General features: G+C 39.7%; 1 protein-coding gene across 7 annotated transcripts in view; it reads right to left on the bottom strand.

Annotated features, from left to right (window-relative positions):
• mast4 (microtubule associated serine/threonine kinase family member 4) overlaps positions 1 to 19,151 on the bottom strand; it is a 117,518-nt gene that overhangs the window by 46,775 nt on the left and 51,592 nt on the right. For 6 of the 7 annotated variants that reach the window (XM_075455412.1, XM_075455411.1, XM_075455410.1 and 3 more), the window contains one exon: positions 11,186 to 11,217. In XM_075455412.1, coding sequence (XP_075311527.1) covers positions 11,186 to 11,217 — 32 coding nt within the window. Of the gene's footprint in view, positions 1 to 487; positions 835 to 11,185; positions 11,218 to 19,151 lie in introns of those variants that run through there. The other variant, XM_075455415.1, reaches the window with a different exon arrangement.

Raw genomic sequence — 19,151 nt, forward strand, 5'->3', positions numbered from 1 at the left:
AACCAGAACAAATGCCTTGTTGACCTAAATAAAATAAATGTATCAAGTAATTGAAATGGCAGTGGCTGTGATGAAGCGGACGTAAACCACACAGCCTTCAGTGATTCATTGCTTCTCACCTTATTGATCTTATCCAGCAAACACTGCCACAACACTCTTGATAGGTGATATGTGTGCGTTTCCTACATGTGCGCCGTTTGTGTCACCTCTGCACATAAAACCACTCCTTTGCATAATCTGTCTACCACACACATGAAAATAGAAACCTGTCAACAAATCTGACTCAGACACGCGAGCAAGCTGCTGTTGCCTAGCTGTGCAGGATTTGACATCAGACTTCCTGCTGCAGATGCTGCTGCTAAATGCTAACACAGCCCAGAGCATAAGGGAACAGTGAAACACAGCAACAAATAGGACACGCAGAGAGATGAAGCGACACGCAGCAGAGGAGCTGCCTCCCCAGTAGGATAACGGAGGAAATACTCACTCTAGCGTCAGCCCTGGAATTCTCAGCCTCTCCCGCTGGGCTTTCATGGCTGAACTGTGCTTGTTTGCTCTATTGTGGTCATGATATGCATTCACACTGCCCGTCTGCTGGTCCCCCCCCCTGCTCCGACAAAGAGCCAAACCCAGCCACCACACAGCGATGAGACGGATTGGTTTTCTCTCCCCCAACAAGAAGGGAGGGGGTGAAAAGGAAGGGGGGGGGGGGTGCTACGGTTCTTGTTTTGGTCTTTCCACGTTCCACCTTGAAGTTGTCAAACGAGATCCTCAGTTGTCAGCCGAGGGCATGGAGGCAGGACAATACCCTTTCTTCCCTCCCCTAATACACACCCCCTGCTCCTTCAAGCGCAAGCCCTCCACCAGCTGGTGACTTGCTACGTAGCAGAAAAGCAGGCAATAAACTAAACCTAGACTACGTGCAGCCACCTTGACAGACGCCAGCAGAAGCTCTACAATATAACCACAACCACAGGGATGATGTCATCTTCATAACAGAAACATACTGCACCACTAACAAGTCCACATCGGTTGGTGTACAGGAAGAGAAGTACGACAGCAAAAAAAACAAAATGAAAAAAACAAATAGAGCTAAAAAAATGTTGTGGTACTAGAAGTCGTATGAGTGCAAGGCATGATTGAGGAAATAAAGACTGAAATCCAAACTAATGTCACTGCAGTTAATGTCATGAGAAACTAAAACATATGAACACTTCTGGTAAATAAGTGTGACCTTACAAAAATGTAAATCTCAATTGGAAATCATTTTTAGTTTTCAATGTGTCCCTCTGAGCCGAATCGGGTCAGTTTAGTGATTCTTTCTAGATTAAAAAACACACAAAAACACCAGTTTTACACTGGGTTAACCAGAAATCATCCATTAATTACACGCCATCATTTGCACCCGAGCAGTTAGTGAATGTTTCAGAGTAATCGAATTACAAACAATAAGTCATTTTCTATCACTTCTATTGAGGACAAAGTAGTTGACGGTGGTTTTGTGGACTACAATGTAAAATAATCTTTCCAACTAATTACAATAAACTCATTTTTAAACATTACGCAAAGACTGAGCTTTGCATAAAGTTTAATTTATTATGAATCTCATAAAGTGACCTTGCAAAGCAATAAAATACAAATAGTTAATGTAAGAAAAGTGTTGAATGTAGTATCTTTTCCAGGGAAAATGTGTAAAATGGAGGACAATCATCTTAGTTAGGAAAATATACAGTTAAAATGCCTGAATGAAAGAGTTGTTCAATCAAAGCTATATTTAGGGAACACTTTAGTTAAGTCTTTTTAGGCAGGACCATTCAACTTTTCTAAATGATAGAGTTATAGCTCGAGCAAACACTAAAATGATTCAAAATTTGGTTGCAGTAAAGTGAAGTTGCAAATCCACCTTGAGATTTCATTGATGGGAGTAAAATTCAGGAACAATTAGCAACTGGAGACGCGTCTAAAGAAGAGCATTAAGGGACAAACTTTAAAAGCTCACAGGTATTTGGAGAACACGTTGTAGGATTCGACAAACATACTAGTAGACCGAAAAGTAAAATTTTTTACATCGACAAGAACAGTTAGGTTGGTTTAAACAACCCAGGCAAAGTCGAGGGTGATACACAACACTATCCTGACCACTGCAGGGATTTCAGTCACAGCTTATCATCAGTTAAATCCTCCATAATGAATTTTGTCTGCACTTATTGTTGTAGATGCTCTACTGCAAGAACATTAAGATCCAAAGAAGTCAAAATAACCTGTGACTCAGGGGCAGGAAATTGTCCACATATGAACTGCTAAATGACAAAAGAGGGAGGTCATTATCGATAATTTGACACTGTGTACTGTCTGAAATGAGTCACCACAGAAAGTGCAACGGATAACTGCAGCATGATGATGCGTTACCCTGGACAAGATGGTAGAGGCAGACAACAGGGAGCTCCTGCCTCACACTCCTCCACAATAATAATGAATTCTTTATTGCTATGAGCATGTTTCAGGAGCAAAGAGACCCTAAAAAAGACACCTATGACTGCATCAACCACAGAACCGGGAGCTGAGGGAAGACAGAACTGGAGCATGAGAAGGCGTGGAACTGTGGAGACTTGGGCTCAAATATCGTGACAGGACAGGAGAGTCAACAATGTTGTCTACTCCACAGCCCCAGATAGTCCGATATTAAGTGGGGTTTTTTTTCCCCCAATTTTCAACCAGCCATTTGTGGATTTGCTCACAGAATTTTACTGATGTGAGGTTCTAATCCACGTGCACGTAAACAGTACTGGACTTTCATCTAAACGAGACCTTTTAAAAGCTGAAGAAAATACAACCGCAGAATTAAAACCCAAAAGGCTCTCTAGAATCGTCCAGAACTGTCTACAGATTAGATTATATTTCTTTTGAGGGACTCAAGAGTATGTAGGATCACTATCCTGCTGCAGAAACCATTTTTTTTGTTAAACAGACAGAAATGGCCATTGTTTAATCCAACACACCATTCTCACCTCTACTAGTGAAATGTTTCCTGTGCAACAGGCTGCAACAAAGGGCCCAAAGCATGATCCATTCACCCTCTTGCTTAACAGTTGGAGAGGTGCTTCTGTTATGCAACTTGTTCTCAAAGTAAAATAAAAAAAACTCACTCAGGAAGTTTTAATGAACATTCATTTTTTGCAACTTGATGTTTATTATAATTCTTTTATAAAATGAGGAAACAACTAGTAAACGCTTTGCTGTATTTTTAGCCAACGGATGTCCTTCTCTACTGTCTGCCACAGCACATTTATCCCCGAGGCAAACCTACCGCCATCCCTATCACTCGATTTCTATCAAACTTTTTTCATTCCAAATCGTAAGGCATAAAGAAAACACCAATGTTTCACCCTCAACTTAATACATTTTGGAGCTCGGCTCGATTTCCACTCACTCAACTATGCAAAGCAACAGAAATTCTTCACACAGCTTCATATTTAAAGCTACACATGTAAACAAACGCAAAAGTGATGGCCCCACAATTCAGATTTGTGTAGATAAATTCAAGTAAGCATAGGCTGCAACATATTTGAGTTTGTCAACTGAGTGAAACATTCATGAATGAGCACAGATACAAGTGTGTTTAGATTCTGAAATCAAGACAGATATGCAGTTAAGTCGGCCTCCTTTATTACACAAGAACATTCACATCCTTTTTAACATTCACCAGCTTACATTGTGACTTTGCTTTACTTTAACTGTTTTCAGCAATATCCTAAACCATGTCTCGTTGTTTTACAAGAAACCACAAAGTTCGTCTGAATCAAGCAGGTGAGACACTTAATCTTGTGTCCATGGAGCATTCATGTCAGAAGAAATCCATTGCATCTAAGGCTACACGAAAACGTTTTTCACTGTAAACGATACTTTTTCTTATCGTTTGGCTGTCGCGGCCACACGGAGCCGACGTTCCCACTACCCCAAAACGATAGTTTTGGAAAATGGGTTCCAGAGTGGGAAGATCTGAGAACGGCGTCGTTTCCATTGTTACAGCCAAAACGGATTTGTTTACATCTGCGTCACAGCCACATGGCCAACGCCAGTGACGTATAAACATACGTCAGTGACCAGAACAAAAAGCGGCTTCCATTCAAAATCCGGAAGAAGAAGACAACACAACAAGGACAGACAGCGATCATCATGGACCCCACAACATTGATAGCAGCACTGCTGCAGACCCTGCTAACTACAGCGGCATTGTTGAAGGAACAACGTGAGCTTCGCGCTGGTAGAAGTAGGGGCGCACATGCATGCGCATTGCTTCTTCTATTGTTCTGGTGTAACCGGTGGGGGTGGCTTACAGCGCACCTAGAGGTGTTTCGTGTGTACTGCATCGTTTTCAGCAAGCGTCGCGTTTCCATGTGGACACAGAAGCTTCCCTGTGTGGTCGCAATCTTAGTCTCAAATTATTCCCCATTGCTACTTTTTCTGACCGCCGTAACATGTTTTAATTGAATCAGAATCAAATCTTTGGTGTGTGGAAAAAACACAGCACTCAGTCGAGCTCCATTTCTACTATTTTTTTTTACAAAATGTTTCTGCTCCTATTCGTACGTCCAAATGACTGAGTGCCAACACCATTACCACTTTTGAGGTCCTTGTGCTCCTTGTTTAGCTTTATATTTGATCTGTGAATGTGGCTGTTTGTGACAGCTGTAAAGACACAGTGTTTGGACAAAATTTGACAACACACTGTACACACCCAGGTTTTCATGATGCTGCCAGTAAACTTTGGGCAGTCAGTTCTAAACACACTAAACCACAAAAATCTGTTATTGTATAGCAGAAATGCTTGATTGTGAGAGGAACTTACCAAAGGATCATTCCATCAAAATCCTGTTAATGTGTAATGAGAAGTATAGACGGGTTTCTTTGTAACGTCATAACGGAGGTGCGTGCAGAGAGCAGCACTCAAATCGGTTCGAATGGCCGACTTGAGCCCCTAAGCAGAAATAGCAAGCCAGTAAACTTCACCAATTACCTAAATGCAAGATGTTGACACCATTCCTGATAGTGAGTGGTTTGAGCCGTCTTTCACAGTCTGTGTCATTTCGGCTAAACATGGCAGGATGGTGAAGTACAACTGGTCATGAATATCATTAGAAAACGGACCCAGCAAAACTCGCGTTCGCGCCATCCTTGCTGATACTCTCAAATAAGGAGGGCAGAAACACGATCAGTGCAACAAAAGATCATTCGGAATATCGCCAGGTTATATTTTCCACAAGTCTGCATCAAAATCAGAACTTTTAAATAGTGACTTACGATAGAGTTATTTAACCCTAACAAAGAAAATGTGTGTTTACTAAAGCAGCTGATTACAAACCTATGATCGCTAACAATGGTTGTGTGTATCCAGTAATGTTTGCAGACAGAAAGACCCGTCCGTCAGATGGGAACTGAAATATAAATGTTAGACAAATACTGGTTAGCGTCTTTTCAGGAGTTTGAAAATGAGCAAATAGCAGGTTGATAAGTTACAGCCAGATGCTGTAAACATCCATGAAAGTGTAACAGTGAATGAAATGTATTCACTTTATGTTGTCCTGATATCATAAAAACAAATATAAAAGGAATAAATACTAGGCAATGATTTGATTTGCTTGCAGGGTGCTAATTTGAGGCTTTTGGTGAAACTTGATGACTCACTGAGGTTTTCGTACAAATCTTTGACTGCTACTGTACCTGAAGTAAGAAAAAAGTGCAAAAGAGCTGCTATTGTTCAGGCTGAATTAATCTGAAGTGCAGTCACATGTTTCCACTTATATCTATATCTTCTTTCTTGCCCTTTGGTTTTATGGTACTGTGAAAACTTTATTTACATGATTTTATGACTTCCAAAGCTTGCCAAAAAACTGCTAAGCTAACAATGTCTTGAAATGTTTTGTGACCATGTTGTTTAACTAAAGGGGTAATAAACAATGGCTTAAATCTTAAAGCAGCAAAGAAGTGTTTGACATATCATGAAATGATGGTGTGATGATGATCTTACCGGAACATGCAGCCCGTTTCTCTGTGTGCCTCGTATTTCCTGCTCATATTCTTTCATGCAAATCTCTAGTTTTTCCTCCACAGAATAAACCACATTCTTTAGTTAGAGAGACTCCCACAAAGAGAGGGATAAAATTAGACTCCATACTGGTCTATTTCACCTGAGAAAGAGAAATTTATGAGCGGTTTGAGCGGATGCAAATTCAGTTCCGCTTTTGCTTTTTGCCCTGTTTGTTTTGGGCTGAGTTGCTGCCCAAGAGCAAGACAGTTTGCTAAGATTGTGTGAGGCCCCTTCGCGGAATACAAACGTTGGCATAGGAATGGGAAAACATCCTCATTACGAAATCAAACGCTTTAGGTGAAGACAACAAATAGGACTTTCTGAACAATGAAAAAAGAAGGATGAATAATAGCTAGCAAGAGAAATGAAAGGAGCATTTCCTGTACACTCTTGAACACCTGTTATCTTTAACAGTTTGCGACTACAGGGGTTGAACTGCTAGTTAATTTTTTTTTGTCATTTTCCTTATCCATGTTTATTTAGCCTGCATGAAACAACACAGTAAAACTGCTCAGGGTGAAGTATAGAATGTGTTTTTGTATAGGCTGCTCTTGACACCGTTGTAGTTTCACCACAGTGGAGTGGTCAGACTCTCTGTATCCCAGTTCTGAAAAAAAAAAAAAAAAAAAAATCCCCTTTCCAACTTTCCTTGACCTATAGAGTCTTAGCAGAGAAAGTCACGGGTTATAATGTCGGCTGCAGGAAAGTCGATTAACACATGACACAAGATCAGCTGTGTCAGCTTTACAGGCTAAAGCAGTGCCCTGGTCAAACGTTCTGCAGAGCAGAAACGAAAACTATAGATTTTAAACCGAGTGCATCGACAATACACGTACAGGTGTGTAACAGCTCTTACACGTATACAGAGCTGAATAACCATCAGTGACAGAGGCCCCTGCAGTGGCTGAGCAAAAATATTGTACTTGAACACACCGTAAAGAACAGAAAGACAATCTACACCTGTGCAAGAGACTTGACAGTGCAGATGGGAGATGTTGTGTATGCATTATTCAGAAAGGGAAGCAATAGACAAAGCAGCGTTTGCATCAAGTCAGGTCGTTATTAGCTCAGTTTTTAGTACCCAACATAGATCAAGAGCAGTCAGACCTGCTTAAACGCACTCAGACAGCTCAAGAATCTGGGCTTCAATTTAAACTAACATCATATGGATCGCTTTGTGTGTGTATGTTTTTAGTATTGAGCATATAAGCTTCATACACAGAAAAATAACAGTCATGTCAAACTACAAAGTACAGAGCTTCTTCACTACACTGCTCAACTAATTAGTGATCCGTCTCAACGACAGATGCGACGCCAAATCAAGATGGTGAAAAAGACTAAGTCCAACAGAGCACGAAAAGACAATCAAGAATAGAGGAAAGGCAGATGTTCACAAACTCTTCCAATGTTCCTGACAACTGACTGTCGACGTGGAGTTTTAAGCCATCACACAATATAAAAAAGACTAAAGTTGTAGTCTTGCCCTACAACTATGAAAGCCTGCTGCTAATCTAAATAACCACCGACTTGTGATTATTTCAATGCAAAAATGTTTGCTCAAAAAACCATTCCTAAGAAACAATTCCAAATCTTTTTGCGAGGCATTTCTTCAAACCAAAGCAGGGCAGTTGTGCAATGAGTTGTTTAGGTGTAGGTAATGACTTTTCTCACAAAAGAAAATGTTGCACTGGTGAAAATAAAGCTTCTACATCTCAGTAAACTGCTGAACACGGAGAAAAACCTCATTTGTACTGACATGAGTTAATGAAATGCGGCTGACAGCATCTGTTAAACTGAATGTAATCAAATCACAGTCAACAGATCCTCCTTAATATCGTGTTGCATGGAAAAGCAGTTGATGAAGTTGGCACAAGGATGTGTTTGGCATCTTCGAGCTCCAAGTGCGACAGGCTGTGGTTTTGCGCAGATGATGGGAAACGAGATCTAACATTATGGTCAACAAATCCATCACAAATCCAAGTGCCTGCTGAGCTGCATACAAATGACTAATTCGCAGTTATCTAATTGAACCCACAAAAGACTTCCAGCTATTAAGGTCAGCCTATAAATAGTAACCTCTCAATTAGAATGACTTGTGTTGAAAACAACTCCAAATATGAAAGCCTGAAAAAGCTGCAATCCATCACACATGTAGCCATGGAACAGAAATTACAGCCATAAATGTCTCAATGATGCAGAGTGTGAGTGAGTGGCTAACATTGCTCATTAAAAAGCTATGGTGGAAGCAGTCTGCTTGTTAATGACATCCAATTTTCAATAGGTGGCTCTCTGTCCCAGGAAAACCATTCAGTGTTCAGCGGCTGATGCAGCAGGTTTAAAGAGCCAGCCTTCCTCTCAGTGCACGTTTTCTTTCTGCGATTAGGAGATGAGTAGATGTAGATTCTGAACTTTAGCCAGATGCTGTATCTGTCGCGTCCGTGTTTTACCGACCACCCTTAACACATTGAACCCATGAAAGCAGAGACAATAGACATGAAATATTCAAGTTACTTGATGCTCCCTTTTATAAACACCTACCACCTGAAGCAAAGTGGCTGTAATAGGTTTGAAACCTTCACATCAACTTTGTCATATTCCAACAGCATTACTATGGTTACCAAAGGTCACCAGAGGCTCTAGTGCTCTAAATATATCCATCTAGTAATGGGTCACCTCCATTACAGCCAGCACCTCCTCCTTCTGACCATGAAAGACAGAAATAAGGCACAGTTCATATCTGGGGAGTCTGTTATGCATTCACCTGGATTAAATCTGTATCTCATCCGATGACACACTAACAAACTGCAGTTAATTACCGAGCCAACACAAAGATCACCAGACCAGCCGATGTCGAGACACTTTCCTCCAATGCCTTCTTTTTTGGTAACAAAACAGAACTTAATCAACAATGTTGGTGTATTTAGCTTTTAACAACATACAAAATAGTCCCTCTTTCTAAAATGAGAGTGGAATGAAAACAGGTGCATATCTGTAAATCAGACTTTTCATACATACGTCTCATAAGGTTTTGTATAAGCAGTCGCTTTACGATTGGTCCTCATTGTTCATCCTACAACTAATTAGAGAGAGATCAGGGAACAGCAACTTAGAAATGGCAACTTGACTTTAAACACCATTTCAAGTTAAAAAAGGTCATTGTAGTAATTTCTGCAAACAAAATTAAATGGATTTTGCTTAATGGGAAGCTCATCTGAAAGGAGCAATACTGAATAAAGGTGGCAAAACAACTGTAGAATAGCTGAAATCCTTTCCAAACAGAACAGACCTGTTAAGATTTCATCCGAATCAGCTACACAATCCTGAAAGCAAACTGAAAACCACAGAAATGTACTTAAATGACACCTCTGAGTCAGTGAATCCACTAATAAATCAACCACATCATGAGCAGGCCCTTATAGTCGCTATTGTTAGATATCACAAAAGCTTTATTAGCAAAAGTGTTCCAGTCCAAGTTAACATGTTTTATAAAAGTGAAACATTTAAATCTATAAGAAACCATTTCAGGGTTCCTTAAGTTTAAACTGGAAATGTCACAACAATCATTTTCATTTATTATTATTATTATTATTATTTGGATGGATCTATGGGATGTGCTGAGAGTGAAACCCCAAACAGTGATTTAAAACGGTTCCAGCACAACTGAATGTGTTTTTGGACTTTCATTGGAAATGAGCTTTTGATCGCAGCTTTCTTTTTCGTCGAATATTACGCTCCTGCTCTGAGACCGCCTAGACTCCAAGTCCTAAGAGATCCTTCTTCGGACATCATAGCAGCTGGTGCAAAAGCTCAAACTTATTACAGCTGGGGACCACCATGGTCCTCCAGTGCTCAGATGCTTTTTCATAATTACTCAGAGCAAGGAGAGACAGCCGTTTATTTCCCACAATGTCAGTGTGAAGCTGAAATGTGAACCCTGAGCCTTCTCTTTGTTACAGTGTGCTGAAACAGGCCCGGGCTGCTGTTGGTGATGCTCCCATGATGCACTGAGCACCACTGCTCTCATCTCACTCCTAAGGGCACTTTTGAACGTCACCTCCGCATCAGCCAGGTATTTACTTTGTCACTGCTCTTTCTCAAACGCAGAACATTTATACAGCATCACCAAAACAATCTGGATTGCAACACCATGTGGCAATATGCACAGGCCCAGTTCGTATAACTCAATGTCTTGCTGTCAAAGTTTTTATGTAGCACCAAATCATAACCTGAACACTTTAATCTCAGAGTACCTTATAGTCACATTAGCATTGCAGTATTACAGCAACCACAAACCAATGAGAGCTAGAGATAAGTTTCTTTGAAGCAGGATTGTGTTGGTACTTAGGAGTTATCTGCAATAAACAGCAGTCAGAACGCTTTCAGTTTGCAGAATCAGATGGTTTCCTCATGGGAGGAACAGAGTTAAAGGCCACTCAGAACAGGGCAAACAGAGGGACGAATTTTTCAACACCTAAAACATCTAATGAGTTTATATAGAATAATACTACATTGTTACATTTGCATTAGACAGTTTTCTGCCAAAGCCCCCACACCACCATCGCCTGCAGTTACATGTTGCCCATTAAGGTGGAACAACATACCCTGTTGTTTCTGTTACTATAGACACTCAGCTGACAGTTTATTCATAAAACTAATTAAGTCCCTACAACAGTCCTGTAGTAAATCCTCCCTCCATAAAGTTTATCACTTTCAGTTCTCATTTAAACACCTCGAAAGAAAAGCTGAGTCAAACGTCTGTTCATTTTGGAAAATGTTATTAGTGGTGCTGCTGATTTACATTGTACTACACGCAGTTGACTAAACTGTTTAGTCACAGATTTCTAAACAGTTGAATCAACATCTCTATTAATCATTATAACTTTCACTTCAGAAGGATTTACTACAACTTCACTAAGATTGCCTTATTTTTTTTAGCATGTTATATCCAATAAAGTGGCAACTTGGAGAAGAGTTTCCAGACTCACAGTTCCAGTGTGCTTAAAAATAAAAGGTCCAACAACTAAAAGCGTGTGCAGTTATTGAATTAAATGGGAGCTCTCCTTTGTAAGACTGTGACACATGCGTAATAGTACTTACAAACTGCCTCTTCTGGGAAGACTCAGCTCCTTCTGTAAAGAAAAAGAAAAGAGTTATAAGAACAAATATTAGTTATTGGCTTTCTTTGTGTTCACTTGAAGTATTTGCTGTCATCAAAGTATAACACATGAGCCCTAACAAAGGATCTCTGCAAAGTTACTTCATGTTAGATTTCCAGATGTTATGGAAGATTCTGGGAACACATATTTGATCTCTGGTGGGTTCAGCAGGCCAGCAGGAGCTGATGTGACCCTTCCTGTGTGTTGGGATACAGAAAAGCTGCAGAACGAGATCTGATAGAATAATATTTCTTGGCAAATCCCAAAGAATAGGTCCAAACCCGCAGAAAATTCAAAGCTGAAGTGAAGAAAGTGATAATCAGGGTTGCGACTGAGACTTTAGCTATTTCTGCAGCAGCAGTGGCTTCACAGCTTCAAAAACAGGCAACATATGGAGGGAGATCACAGAGCAGGTGTGAAACTGTTACATCCATTCTGCAACTGGGAAATAGGTTTAAAGAAGCTTCCTCCCGATTTAATTTTTTTTCATAAGTCATGCAAGTGCAAATGCACAAATGCCAGAAAGACTATAATAAAGGACACACCTGGGCGTCCTTGCTCTATGCTCCTCTGTCCTCACTCTGTCCTGCTCATACGATGTGAATCAAAGAGTTGCTTGACTTCTGCTGGTCTCTTTAAACACTGAATAGTATGTGGAGATGAAGCCAGCAACAGGAGCCAGTTAGACACGAAACGAGTGGGAAAATGCCCAGCAACTAACCATGTTCTCATTGATTTTTGGAAGGATTACGCATTCTCACAAGCATGTTACTAAAAGGATGATACTGTTAGCAAACATTTGCAGCATTGTAGAGGCCTTGAGGTCATTCAATAACCGTGGTTAAATGTGCTATAACATAGCATATCAGGTCTCCAAACTTTTTCTTTGTATATATACCGAAAAACTTAATAATATAGCAGATATTGTTTATGGCTGAACTTTACCTCAAGTACCCACGTAAAGAGTTCGATTCACTGGTAGGAAATCAGCATTACATGCACATTGGTTTGCTAAATCTTTGGATGTTCAGAACTCAAAGCCCCTCAGGTTTTCACTTTCATCCTGAAATCCTAAAATCAGCAGAACAGTAGGATTTCCAAGAATTTCTGAGTTACAAACACTTCCCTGTAAAATTACTGACTCAGAAAGTCTCTCTGAGCAGCCGGTTAAAAGGGCTGCGATGCCATTCTCAGCTCCAATAGTTGGAGGAAAATGTAAGGTGCCAAAAAAGCAGAAAACTGAGTGACCCCCATTTCATTGAGTTGAGACAGTGTTAAGACAAATTGAGAGTCTTAGATTTGAGAAAGTACTGCAATATTTAATGGTATGAGCTAAAAATGCAGGTTTTATTCTGCAAGGAAAACACAAACAGCGACTTCACGGCCTGCATGTTTTCACAATGGACGTCCAAAAGAAACATCAAAGGAGAACATTACAATGAAACTTCAGAGAGGCATGGGTGCTCTTGCAAATGTTCAGTCAAATTCCAAAGTCCAAGCAAACCGTACTGTCAAGAACCAGATAAGGAGCCAACAGGTCAGCCACCTTCTAAAGTAGTTGATGTTCAGATTCACCATCCTGCTGTGTGAACTGCCCATAAACCAAAGCTCTGCCATCACAGACAAGCCAAGCAAATAGAAATATATAGCGAGGACTTTTTCTTTTTTTAACATTACAATGAACATTAAAAACTTTTTTCTCTGAAAGCTACTGGAGGACGGATACGTTACATAAATGAGAAAGCAGCTGTGGACATACTAGCGCCCCATGGGTAGCGACGTAAGTAACATCAGGCACAATGACCCGCAGACCCTGTGCAGATAACTATATCCCCCTCAGAGTTAACGGCACCGTTTGGTTAATTAAACAAGATTTTTGTGAGAGAGCTGGGTGTCTCCTCATCCCCGGGATTCACATCACATCTGTAAAACCAAACGCTGCATTCCTGTAAACTGTCCTGATAGCCCGGCTCGGGATCTGATTTGTGTTGTGTTCTTCTTTTCTGACTACAAATCCCATCGATTTGATCACTGGACATTTTATTGTCTACCAATAACCTGATAAGAGCGAGCTCCTTTGTCTCAAACATTGTAGGACATGGAGTTGATGTGTATCGGCTGCTACAGTCAGCAGAAAAAGTGCTAAGCCCCACTCTCCCTTTGCTATCAATTAGGGCTTAATGTCTGGCTTCCCCTGCTGCCTGAATAAGACCAAGGGCAGCCAGTTTCCTTGAGAGACATGACCGCAGCCAACACACCACTAATTACCACGCAGCAAATGGCTTACACTAATCAGATACCAGCCAATCACAGTGCTCCAAATCACAGCGTGAAGTCTGCGATATAAATACATGTTTTCCTGCGAAATCAATTCACACCTCAGGAAAATATTTACATAGAGTTCAAGCAATCTTGTGATGACTTCCTCGTTTTTGTTTTTGACACCTTTCTGAGTAAGCAAAGCTTGTGCACAGAAAGGCCTCCATTACTGAGAGCAAATGTATTCAGCTCGCACTGCGTGACATGGTTTTAATGAAACAGAGCAGTGAGACATATCAAACCTGTAGTTCCACCTCAGACTAAAGCTTGGTTTTGTCCGTGTCTCAAAACGATGTTTCCTTGTGTTCATAAAGCAGCCCCCACTGAACACACACAGGGATGCATATACCTCACTATGCCTTAAAGGGTTTAAGTAATGTGAAATTTTGGCCAATTATTTTTTCCAAACAATACAAAGAGAAGAACAAAGAGCAAAAAAAAAAAAGCAAGATTCAAGTCCTGCTGATGGCCCATATGCATCTCTGCAGATGTGAAGCGTGTGTCTACGCCTGTGTCCAAACGATGGAAGAGTTTCTTCTCTTCTTTTCCAGTTTTCTACACAACCTTGGTTTTAGAATGAAGGCTAATCCCTGTGTTTAAACTGTCATCTAGTTCACAACCACACTCTACAGTTTTCACTCTTAGAGGACTCACTATTGAATGGGGGGGCAGACAGCTACTGATGCATATTGGACACAGCTTGAATGCAGCGGTGCTTCGTAATTCTGCATCGTACATTCACAGTTGTATTGCATAAACAGAGGGTGAAGGATAGGTGCAAATGGCATAATGCTGCACTTTTTAGTGGCAAATTTCTTCACAACACTGACAAATATATGTACATTATAGAAATTGTGAAAAAAAACAAGAAGTCAGTCAGTCAGAACAACTTATTGTAAACAACTTTTCTTCGAGCCACAAGTACAGCCGTTTGCCAATAACTGCTGGTTGGATTGGAAAACTTCTTAAAAAGCGATCTGCATAATAACTTCCCCCAAACGTCTTGTTTCAAATGTGGTTTCCGTACATATCTTACTCTCTTGTTCTGCCCAAGAAATAGAACTTACGAGATTATTAGTAACAACTTCATGGTGGAGATGTCTCAACAACAAAGAAACGCAAATATTAGCAGCTGCCATTTTATTTTTGTGACATTTTTAGAGGCTCTCAAACGGATCTTATAAAAATGGACCGGGCCCCTGTGGGTGTACAATGCACACGTATAAGCTACTGGTTCCTCACAGCAAAGCTGCACCATGTTGGTGGACAACGAAATGGCCGTTCTGTCCATCACAGAACATTTGGTGGAGATGGTACAGGATTTGTGGGGAATTTGGAATGTTTTTCTCTGGTACATCACCTGTGCAGATCTCCTCTCTTCCCAATAAGCATCTACTTTTATTTTTCCTAATCTATACGCATTTAGGTTGCTTTCAGTGCTTACAACTAACTTGTAAGAGACAAGACAAAAAGTGAAACATGTTTCCTGGACTCCTGTAGAGATGCAGAAGCATAAAACATGAACTGCCTTTAATCCAGACCTCAGATATCTGAATGAAGCTGTCTTGGTCTCGAGTTGTTACGATCTTAAGCCGTATTAAATCCTTTTTCACATGAAGTATCACATCTCAACAAGCAGTGGTGTCAAACAGCAGGAACATCGTGCACTCGGGGAGAAAATATCTGCTGTAACAAAAAAATTCAGCAATTACAAGGATGTTGGACAAGCTAAAGAGTAAAATATCATCAACAATATGAAACATCAGTGCAGAGCTTCTTTTAGCCATAAAAGCTTTGAACATTTTCCCAACCAAATCTTCCGCTTCATGTTGTCACTTCCGCACTTTCACAAACTGAGAAGGATCCCGTGTTTAAGGGAAACAGACAGAAGTTGCATATTTTATGCATGCTTCAAAAATATGAAATGGTTGGCAAAAGCTTAATTGGAAAAAAAAAAGCAGAATTATGGGGCTGCAAGTTTCTTTTGCATTATTAATTCATAACGTGGCAACGCTCGGCACTTCTGATCGCACATGAGTCAGAGCGAGGACCGTTTTCTTGGAGAAACAAAAATCATGAAGTCACTACTGTGTATAATTTTGTTGTTATTACTTTCTCCGCAACAAGCCACAAATCAGGGCCACATTTTTCTCTTTGTTGTCATGTGGTGCCACTTGTGAGCAGGTATGAATCGTTGCCATGGAAACTGGCTCTTACTCAGCCTGGGGTATGATGGCAAACTTTGGATGTTTGAGGTTAGTTGAAAGTGTCTTTGTTACTTTATATTAAGGACCAAAATGTAAGGAAAAATAAAGAGAAGAGCCGTTTGTTTTTCCAATATTGTTGACACATTTTCTCTTTACTGTAGCATCAGTGGACTCCAGGTTCATGACAGACATTCCTCTAGATGTGTCAAACTCAACCCGAGCTGTGTGTTAACGTCATGGTCAGCGTTTCAAACTATCAGAGTTATGATACAAACAGCACCCAGAACATGCAGGATAACTTAAAAAGATTACCGTGGGATCCATCTCCGTAATAGAGACAAAAAAAAAAAAATAGAAGTATTCATCCAAACAAGTCTGTGTTTTCTCTAACTTTTCAAGTTCATTTAAATAGCAATAGATGTTGTGCATCATACAACTAGAGTTCCAAATATTGCTACTTTCAAGTTCAAGATCAGTTCATATTTTTCATTATATTTCGAAATGTCACATCTTTCGCATTATGCTCCATTGTGAATAAAATAACTTGTTTATGAGATTTGCAAATCAATTCACTGTTTTTATTTGCTTTTTTGGATTTGTGGTTGTACATCTTTAGTTTCTTGGTAATTTAACACCTTGTGTGCCATTTCTAAAATTCTGATTGTTAGTTCAGCATATACTCTGAACTATTAACTCTCTAAACAAAACAAACCACATATTTTTACTGAAAAGCTCATTAGTGTCCAAACTTTGTGATATCTGTACTTTTGAGATGTTCAAAAATTTCAGGCTATAAATGTTCATTTCTATAAATGTCTATAAGTTTTGACTTATGAAAGCATATAGATTTTGAACTCTTTTCAAAGGCGACAATACTTAAATATTTCCATAAGAGGTTGTGATCCACTATGGGCTATACGGTTGTAGAATAGACAATACAATACAATACAAACAGAGCAATTATATGAAAACCTTTGAGTGTCTGAGTAGCAAGCCAGAAATGACAACACATTTGTATATCTATTCATTTATTTATCTGGTAATCTTTTTGGTGCATGAGAGAGAACAACTGTTACATGATGAACCTTAAAGTGCGCTTTTTTCCGCAGGGCAAGTGTCAATGAATACCTTCCAGCAACATCATTTCATCTTTAAGACTTCACATCAAAGCAGGGGTACTCCTCTTGTAAAAAGGCCTGTGTGTATTGCTGCATTAATAATTCCCCTTGATTTATTTTGGATTTACCCACATTTCAAGATCAAAAGTGTACTTCTTAGTTTAAATGCAGTTTGCTGCTGACTGGCAAGGAAATCCCCACTCACATCAGACCATCACCTTGAGTGACATCAGAGGGTACACAAAGTCAAATCTTTCTGATCTGTGGTTATCAGAATGATAACTTACAACATCTACTTGACTAACTGTAATCAAAGCAATGCTGAGTAATTACAAGAAACCATCATCCAACACCCAACAATATATTATTATATAGCCTCTATATATTATAATTATAGCCTGAGGTCACATGTCATTTTGATCGTGAGGACAAGTGCAAACCGACATATCCATTCTCTACAACTGCTTTATTCTATTCAGGGTTGTGGGAAGGTCCATGTATATAGGGCACACTCTGTCACTGTCAATCCCTAGGCTCACTCTCAGGCCAATGAGCAATTTGAAGATTAACCTTAGATGTATGAGTTTGAACTCTGAGAGGAAATTGAACAACTGGAAATCCCTCACAAATACACAGAGAAAGTCCAAAGTCCACACAGAAAGCAGCTGAGGGTGAACTTCTGTGAAGCGATGATACCACTGCATCACCTGTAACCCAGCCGTCATATTCCAGGACTGGTTTGTAGCCTTTTACGCACAAGACGGGCTCCGAATAACGACGAGAATCATCATGAAGACGAGTCTAAAGCAATGCTAACAGCTTTGTGAAGCTGTGCTAATGCTAACATTAGCATGCTAACAATCTCAAAATGATAATGCTTCGTGCTCATATTTGGAAAGTATGACGTTGACATTCAAAACAATTGAGTCTAATGGAGAGGCTTACATGTTTTTGGTCATAAACTACAGCACTGTAGTAAAACCAAACACCTTCAAAAGGTGCTGGACAAAAACATGAGGGGATTCATCAATACAATTGAACAGAGTTTATCTCAAAGAAAAGTCAATGAAACGCAGAGAGAGCCCTTTAAATTTTTCTAATGCGCACAGCCTCTTCTCATCTCTTTATTTCACGCTTCCTCTCTCCTGCGTCCTCCCGTCTGCGATACAGAGAGCTATCTCAGCAAAGCATCTTAAAGGACGTTTGAAGTCCTGATGCACCTGGAGGAGAGATGACTAAGGACAGAGGAGCATAGAGCAAGGACGCCCATGTGTATCCTTTATCAAAGTCTTTCTGGCATTTGTGATGCATAAAAGGGGACTGGCATTATCCTAATATTGCAGACTGTTGATCATGATGCACCGGTGCTACACATCCATAAGGGTGTCTCATTTCTGTCAACACAATCTTCTTCTCATTCTTCTAACCTGACATAACTTGATAAAACTTGATGCGTTGGTTTATCGATTGGCAGCTCTCTTGATATAAACTATTCTGGCTTAGAGCTTGTTTTTTTTTTTGTTTATTTTTTCCCCCATAGTGGATAATGTATCACCAAAAAACAATACCAGCAACGATTCCGCAATATAACCCATTTTAGTATAAAAATATAACAATATAAATCATAAAAGCTGTAGTGTGTGTCTGACATAATTTACACCAAGGAATTTATTTAGTTTCAATATCTTAATAAAAATGAATTGCTTACAACCTTTTCAATAAATGTAGCTAATTTAAAGTATTATTCATTCTCTTCAGCGTCATGAGGAAACAAACAAAAACATTTATCAGTTGCTTTTGGAGTTAAATAGAAAAATTAACAGAGAGAATCAACTACTATTTAACACGATAAGCAACAACTACTAGCTGGTGTCAGCCTCTCGTTTGCTACGTTGTTTTAATTTTCAGCTATTTGGTTAACAAAATAAGCTAATTAAAGATGTCACTTCGGGCAGTGTGAAGTGTTTTTCAGTACTGTGACATTTTCAGATTGAGTGATTAATCTTGAAAGTAACTGGTTCGCAGATTAACTGATCATAAAAGTGAGGAATACCTCAGTCTTTAGGAACTATATAAACGTTAATATAAGGGTCTTTTCTAAAAGAATGACAATCTCAAAGAAAAAAATTTGAGCGAGCATATATTCATGGAGCACATTAGATGAATTTGGATTCATTTAAATGAATGAAAAAGCTTATCAGCGTTTAAATGAGAACAACGGAACAAAATCTCTGCATCATCTTAGCTGAACACTGCCCCAAAG

The sequence above is a fragment of the Odontesthes bonariensis genome, chromosome 22, assembly GCF_027942865.1.
Source record: "Odontesthes bonariensis isolate fOdoBon6 chromosome 22, fOdoBon6.hap1, whole genome shotgun sequence".
NCBI classification, from domain to species: domain Eukaryota; kingdom Metazoa; phylum Chordata; class Actinopteri; order Atheriniformes; family Atherinopsidae; genus Odontesthes; species Odontesthes bonariensis.